Source organism: Diadema antillarum, unplaced genomic scaffold, assembly GCF_040938485.1.
Source record: "Diadema antillarum isolate AM-2024a unplaced genomic scaffold, OU_Dant_1.0 scf00000006, whole genome shotgun sequence".
Classification (NCBI taxonomy): Eukaryota; Metazoa; Echinodermata; class Echinoidea; order Diadematoida; family Diadematidae; genus Diadema; species Diadema antillarum.
In genome coordinates, this window is record NW_027270895.1 from 2,102,699 (window position 1) to 2,110,632 (window position 7,934).

The 7,934-nt window shown below is 38.7% G+C and overlaps 1 protein-coding gene across 1 annotated transcript; it reads right to left on the reverse strand.

The window, feature by feature from the left end:
* Window positions 1-2,535: 2,535 nt before the first annotated feature.
* LOC139715410 (MRG/MORF4L-binding protein-like) lies at window positions 2,536-6,798 on the reverse strand. The gene is made up of 4 exons (XM_071626986.1): window positions 6,681-6,798; window positions 5,273-5,394; window positions 4,518-4,653; window positions 2,536-2,924 (listed from the first exon to the last, which is right to left on the reverse strand). The coding sequence occupies exons 1-4, from the start codon at window positions 6,796-6,798 to the stop codon at window positions 2,764-2,766; spliced, it is 537 nt and encodes a 178-aa protein (XP_071483087.1). The 3' UTR covers window positions 2,536-2,763.
* Window positions 6,799-7,934: the final 1,136 nt, after the last annotated feature.

Genomic DNA, 7,934 nt, shown 5'->3' on the forward strand with positions numbered 1-7,934 from the left:
CATTTGTATGCAACCCGTTCTTGACAAGTCCTCTATATTAAACTTACAAGTATATCTACAATGCACAAAGGTGTGTCTGTACTGAACATATTGCAAAAAGAGTTACATGTGTAAAAAACTATCAACCCCAGGTGAAGTTGGTAACAGTGATGCAGACTGCTAAAATGGGACATGTTACAAAAAGTAGAGCAAGGAAAAAAAAAATAACATAATGAGCCACATTCTAAATCCACCTGGAGGCAGAAACCCTCATTGTAGTACAGCATACACGTATATTTGTGCAAGAGTGAATGAGTGAGCAAGACGAGTTGAATTGAACAATTATTCATCATTCAACCAATGTGAAGAGTTCTACGGATCAAACTAATGTCTGCACACCAGGGGTTACAAAACAAGGGTGGTATTCTGAAATCCTTCCTAGGAAGAAATTTTTTCCTAAGTCAGGATTTCTTCCTAAGTAGTATTCTGAAAATCTTCCTAAGTTTCTTCCTAAGTAGACTTAGGAAGAAACTTAGGAAGGGGGCGGGAATATGCAAATTTCTGTCTTAGGAAGAAGTTGGTATTCTAGAATGCACTTAGGAAAGAATTTTAGGAAAATATTCAGGAAAGCTCCACCCCTGTCCTAAGTACATTGTTAAGAGTAGCAAACTGCAAGCATCATGATAGACGCGCTTGTCAGTCATTGCGCGCACATGTACTTTGATGCGCGAAATAAGCGTGAGAAAGGGGACATGCCGCGCACTCGTGTATTTGACCCTACGTCATAGTAATATGCGATTGTCATTGGTTAGTTCCTTATGATACGGCATTTCGTATCGGCTTAGGAAAGGACGTGGGTGGGGATAAGGATGGCCTAATTTGCATTAAGAAGTGCCTAGGAAGAAATTTCAGAATTCCAATTTTGTCTTTCCTAGGCACTTCCTAAGTTTCTGACTTAGGAAGAAACTTAGGAAGAAACTTAGGAAAATGTTCAGAATACCACCCCAAGTGTCTCGGCCAAGTAAAATACATTGTACCTCATACACCGGTACAGTTACATGTAGGTTAACCTGTGAAATACAGTATCAAAACCATTTGGTCTCATCTGAAAAAGCATGTGGTGACAAACTGGTAAATTTGTAAGTGTCTCTACACTCCAAGGCTCTTTCAAATGAAAGCTTACAAGATGTTCAGGATGCATAAAATAAAATGACAAGCACGGCAAAGAAAGAAACTATCTAATGTACTTGTTGATTTACACATATCAACACTTCTGTAGTTTTCCATTACAGTTGACCCTCCATATGCATTTGTGGCTGATTTCAAATGATAACTAAATAAAAGTGAGGTCAATGTACCATTGTTGATCCTAAATGCTTGACCTAATACCCTGACCTTTAGTGTGTGCATGTGACTTCAAAAGAGATGCAGACTGACTTTTGATCTACCTCTCTGCAGTGACAGTGTTGCATCTGGCCAATCACTAGTGACTTGGAAGTGCTGTCTCGTCAGGATTGCGATGTTAACATTTTTGAATAAATCTGTATCCACTAGCAAGGACCCAACAGTGGTCTTTCCTTTCAGACATAAAGTGTGACCTACATGATCATTTTGAAATCCTTACGTTGAACAAAATCAGTGATAGGCTAAGTATGTGTACTACACAACAGCCAGTTCAGAGATAGCTCATGCGCACATGGGTACAAATGACCTTTCATTTTTCTCAGTTTGTTAGGCACTTTACTTGATTCAAAGCGTCATAATGCATCAGTTTGCCCAACATAGCAATTTACGGAACTCGTATTCACACAAAGAATGAACCTGCGTAGATCAAGTGACCAGAATGGTGCATCAATCAACACTTAGGGAAAGTATCTATTTCATTGTGCTGTATTGAATGCACTGACATTCTCTTTTCTTTTTTTTTTCTGTCAGCATTGCCATAATAACAGGCTTGCTGTCAGGTGGATGCACAGGCTGGCACCATTAATAAGGATTACATGAATTACCGTTGCATCACAAATGCTTATCATAGTGATTTCAAAACCAACCTGTCTCTCATTACAAATTACCTCTTTCTGCTCATGTGCAAACTGTAACCCCAGCAGGCTTACTGGAGCATAGCTTGGGAAAAGGACTACAAACATCTCGGCTACTTCTGCATCAATATCAAGTAGAGTCCCCATAGACATCCATGAAGTGGACATGGATGACATATAAACTTCAGCTCAGCGTGCTCTCCCTAGAGAAAATAGACACACTTGATTAGCAGTCACTAATGAAATCCCCAGCAGCAGTTTGCTAAATCTTCCCACTGGCCTCGTCACGTCATTAACATGGAGGAATGGATCAAGATTAGCGATTGGGTAGTTATCGTTGCAAGTGCAAAATGCCTTCTACTTTATGTACCACAATCCATGTATCTTATCAAGCCTGGATACCTCATGGTGCTTCCAATTTCTTTCATGTAATGCTACTGTAAAACGAGGAAAGTTTGCATGCATTTTCATTTCGCGAACTTCACGAGTGCCAAAATTTGCGAAATTAAAATGCATGCAAAAGTTCTTGTCTACACCATATGCATTGAACGCCAGTGGCGATTCGCGAAAACTTCATGCCACGAAAAAGGCCGTCGGCTCCAATTCGCGAAAATTTCATGCCGCGAATATATCATGTTTTACAGTATTTCGCTGCACTCACCAGGCACTGATTGTCAAGGCATGGACTGAGACTAGATCATACATGACTGAGACCGATAAGGGGTCTGCAGTGGTGCCAGTGGGATCATCTTCTCCTCTTGGAAGAAGGCGCCTCGGAGGGCGTGGTCGCTGCTTGCCTCGTCCGCTTCCTCTTCGGCGAATTGTCCTTCTCTGATGGCGTCCCCGCCACAACCCCGCTTAGTGCGCTCTGCTTGATGGGAGCCTTCGACGAGTCCGACTTTGAACCTACGTTATTTAAATACAGTCACACCACGAGGAAAAAATTATGCTTGAGCATGTACAATTGTAACTTCATACAGTGTCATTCAGACGTGCTTCAAGATATACTGTATACGCCATATATTTCGCGAGTCTAAATTTTCGCGAATCGGGAATTCCCGACGATTTCGCGAGTGGTTAAATTCGCAATCGTTGAGTCCTGCACTGGACGGAGAAATGTACACGCGTATGTCACATCCACATCGGGATCAGAGTCAATATTTTTGCGTGTTTTTAATTTCGCGAATAGCACCCGACTCGCGAAATTTGGGAAAATAAAAACCTCGTGAAATATTCGGCGTATACAGTAATGCAGATCTAATGAAGATCTGAAAAGTGGTTCTCATAAGCATATGATATGTCATAAACTACCATATAATTGTTCAAATGATCAGTAATATGACGTGATGTCTTAAGAGGATCATTTTATATTTCCCCGCAGTGATGATAATTAAAGAATGAAATACCAGGTATGCTGATTTCGGAGCTGAGAAGGGGTAAGAAGAGAGAGAGGAAAAATAAGGGAAGAAGAGGAAGTGTGGAGAGGAAAATGAGAGGAAAGGAAGCCAAGTGAGTTCTGCCATTAGATGTGTTGGAACAGCAATAGGCTGTTCATGTGAGGAGATGTCTTGCATATACACAAAAACAAAACTCTAGGGTGGCTTGGGATTTCATTGAGACTTTGAGCAGAATTTTCACTGATACTACAGTAAGGTTAGGACTGAACTTTGGAATAATCCTCAGTTATATAGTGTTTCGTGTTAAAAAAATATCTTAAAATTGCACAGACATATATAAGCATGATTAAAATTTTTTATACAGAATGTCACTCCATTGCATGAATAAATGAGTAAAATAATAATACAAAATATACAAAGTTAGACTGGTCAAAGTTTAGGTATTTTGAAGCTTTTTCTCTTCTCAGTTTCTTGTGCTTGAGCCCAATGCAATACAATGATTCTTATGGCACAATGTTCTGCATTAATCAGATCCCTGAAGGTAACCACCTTAAAGGGATGGTACAGTATTGGTGGAGATGAGAATTGGGCTTTTAACTTTTTGCGAGATACCAAGAAAATACTTATGAAATAATAAAGAGCATACCATTTTAAGAGGAATTCAAAAGTTTATTTGATGAAAATCGGGTTTGGAATGACTGAAACATCCAAAAACAAAGTAAAGCAAAGCAATCGCATTAAAATGTGGGTCCCACACTTTATTAGAATCACTCTGTTTTGAATGTCTCAGCTATTTTAAAACCGATTTCCATCAAATAAACGTTGAATTCCTCATGGAATTACATGCTCTTTCATATTTCATAAGAGTTTTGTCATTATCTCACCAAAAAATGTTAGAAACCTGAAATTAGGTGTCAACCAATACTATACGATCCCTTTAAGTTTGTTGTTTTAATCCTAGTGTAACTCCAACAAAAGTAAACAAAAAGGAGAAAAATATGCTTTGACAGGCATCAGACTGCAACATCAACCACACAAAACACAAGTACATCCTATCCAAGAGGCATTCACAAGGCTAAAGAAAACCCCAGAGAATACGTACCATCTTGTGTTGCTGATGTTGTTCGCAATGTCTCTCCTCCTGATTTGGCACGCTGCTGCATCATGTCTTCAAATTCACTCGGGGGCAATGTGAACTCCACTTCCTTATTCGGAAAGGGGAGGATTTCAGACTCGTGCTGTCATGAAAAGACACAGAAAACATCACACAAATGCGTACTGAGAAGTACAGGTACATACTTGTCTCTGTATTGAAGTGGCTTGCAAACTTGGCAGTAAGTGGCAATAATGGTACTAAATACATTTTCTTTTTCACATGACATTCAAGTTTACTCAAAGTGTGCTGAAATTGGTTTGTCAGGGCTGTGAGCTGTAAATAAGCACCAATTATTTAGTGTTTTAGTAGCAGCCATTATTTAAAGAAGAAAAAAAAATCATGGGTGCACATATTTGGGTTGGATTTGACCCAACATTTTCCTGATTACTCGGAAGGGATTGTGTCCACCAGGCTACCCAGCTGTGGCCCAACAGCAAGTGCTGGTTCTAATCCTTTTGGCATGTAGCAGGTACTGTGTATTTTTTTCAAATTAGTGAACTTATTGCGAGAACTCATCGATAAATGAATAAACCCACTGATGCCATTCTCTCTTTAAACACTCTGGAAGAATGGGGGAAGGTAGTGACCCCCTGTGTTTCACCACAGGGTGACGAGCAATACAAGTTTGTATTTTAAACCATGTCAATCTGGAACATTGTCTAACACAGAAGAAGTCCGGTGATACTCTGGCACCAACTTACCAGGGCCTGCATGTCATACATTGTTCCAAGGTGGTCCCAAATCTGCTGGGAGGTCACCTGCCTCCCTGTGGCTTGGTTGAACTTTTCATGTATGCACATCATCTGGAAGTTTTTGTTAACTCCTGCAAGTGTACCACACACAAAGACACAGTGTACATGTAGTTCCTTGAGAATGAATCGGGATATTAAAAAAAAAAATACTTTGTACATTCTTATTTACACTTCAATCCGGCATCACTACATCACAGGACCATAAGCATGGCATCAAGGATTTAACCCTAACTAGGCCGGGCTATTCATGTAGATCATAGAGCCAGATCTCGGCCGTCGACCGCACGATCGCGACGAAAATTGGCACACACATTGCCTATGACGTAATCTACAGTACTACCAAGTTAAATTTTAAAAAAAATTATCATTTATGCTAAATTATGCTAATTTATGCATAATGATGCATGAAATCAGATAATTTGGTATAAATCACTATAAAAAGCTCAAAATGGGCACATTTTTTGTGTAAATATTCTTTTTAGTGTCCTGAGCAAATATAAGAGAAAAAAATTGCGGCATCAGAAAAAATTTCTGAAGTATTTTATTGTTTTTTTGAATTTATGTATTTCTTTGTTTTTTCGACTTTATGTTTTTCATTGTTTTTTCGATGAAACTTGTCCGCGACATTGTTCCGAACAAGAAAATATGCTATTAATTGATTTTAATCATTAAAACCCCCAAATAATCATGCTTTTGTGAAATTTGCCTGTAAGCACAGTTTGCATTGAAATTGTACACAAATTCATGTTTTTGAGCAATTTTTGGTCTGACATGCACATACATATTTATGCGCAACTTCGGAACCGCGCGCCCGGGCATCGCAAATTTGGTGTCAAAAAATGCGGGAGACTCAAAAGAAAAAAGTCATGAAACGTCGCGGCGATAGCTTTTCGCGTTAGCGATACATTGCGCGGAACGTCGAGGGGCGGGGGTTTTCAAAAGGCCATGATATTAAAAAAAAAGCGATAATTGATAAAAGGCGACAGGCCACAACTTTTATTGGGATCTCTTTGTTTCACCTTGTCTTTGGATATCTCAGTCATTTCAAAACCAATTTTCATCAAATAAACTTTTGATTTTCCTAGAATTGTATACTCTTTGACATCTCATAGAGTGGTTTCTGAATATCTCGCAAAACGTTGAAAGCTAAATCCTCACCTCAACCAGAACTGTACCAAGGTACAGTCCCTTCCATGCTGTGTTTGGCTGCGCATGTCCAATGTACAGTATGTAGCCCCAGAAAAAATTACAAATGGATCTTCCGCATCTAAAAAATGATTTTATCTGTCTGAATGCTATTTTAGGGTCTAAAAACATCTTTATTTTGCAGAAAAAACCAACTTTATTAGGAACTCACCAACTGGTTTATGTCCACGCATGGCATAGAAGAGACTGACTTCAAGCTCAGTGTTCCACACAAGCTCATCTCCCCCTGCTTTAGCACCTTCCCCCGATGACATCTTGCTGATCGCCATTTAATTTCCTTGTACAGCTGTAACTTGAATGTCAAGCAGTCAACCTGCAGAACATGTTAAATATAGACCTGTGTTCGTAAACAAAGTCATTGGGACCAGCACTTTTCTTTGATCATACTGTAATTTCATTATACATGTACATACAATGTACAATGTACAATTGTACAGACCATATGTGACACTGCACCTCAAAACAAACAAAAAGTCGCCAGACATGAATTTTTAGTTAAGACCATATTCTGAAAGAGCAGACTTTAAGCTTTAAAATGATGTATAACTCAAATCAAATAGACTCTCCTAACCTATCTAAATATTGGAAGGAAAGCACACACTCAGGAAAAGTGTGAACTGAGAAAAGAGGCTCTGAAGTACAGTGTCTATTCAAGCGCTTAATCTTTACCGAACTGTGCTGGCTGTGCGATGAATGGGGCAAAAAACAGGAAGTAAAACCACCAGAGTAACAACAATGAAGGGATTATCAGATTAAACTGAAATCAAGCATGCCTCATTAACATATTCTGTGCATAATTGATGTCAACTTTCAAAGCAGTAGCGGGCAAGTCCAAGATAACACGCGCGTTACGTATGGGACATTCAGAGACTTTTATGACCTGAAAAATAGTGTTAATGGCTTTTGATCATATTAAACTTTATCATGGTGATTGATATCTTGGAGAAGTATTATCATGCAAAAAATGGAGAAAAATGACCTTCACAATTATATTCTAGAAGAGAAAATATGTGCCGTTACGTATGGGACCAGAAAAATTTTGTTTTTTTGAACATTTTTTTCAACCTCAAAACTCTCTGAAAGTATTTCATTCTACAACTTGTAACTCACTGTGATGAAAGTCACAACACTCAAGATTATCACAGGTAAGTTTCGTATCATTAGGCAAAAAGCTCTAATTACAGGTTCTAATTAAAGACAGACATGACGTGTTTCGTATGGGACAGTTACGTATGGGACAGTTTGTCCCCCATTCATTTAGTGTGTGAAGAACCATGTTTATGGGTATTTTGCATAATTATTGAAGTAAAATCAGTTGAAACTACTCAAATACTGATCCAGATTGTGAAGGAAACAATATTCCCCAAATATTCACCATCCTAATCATATTCAATCATATTTTTAT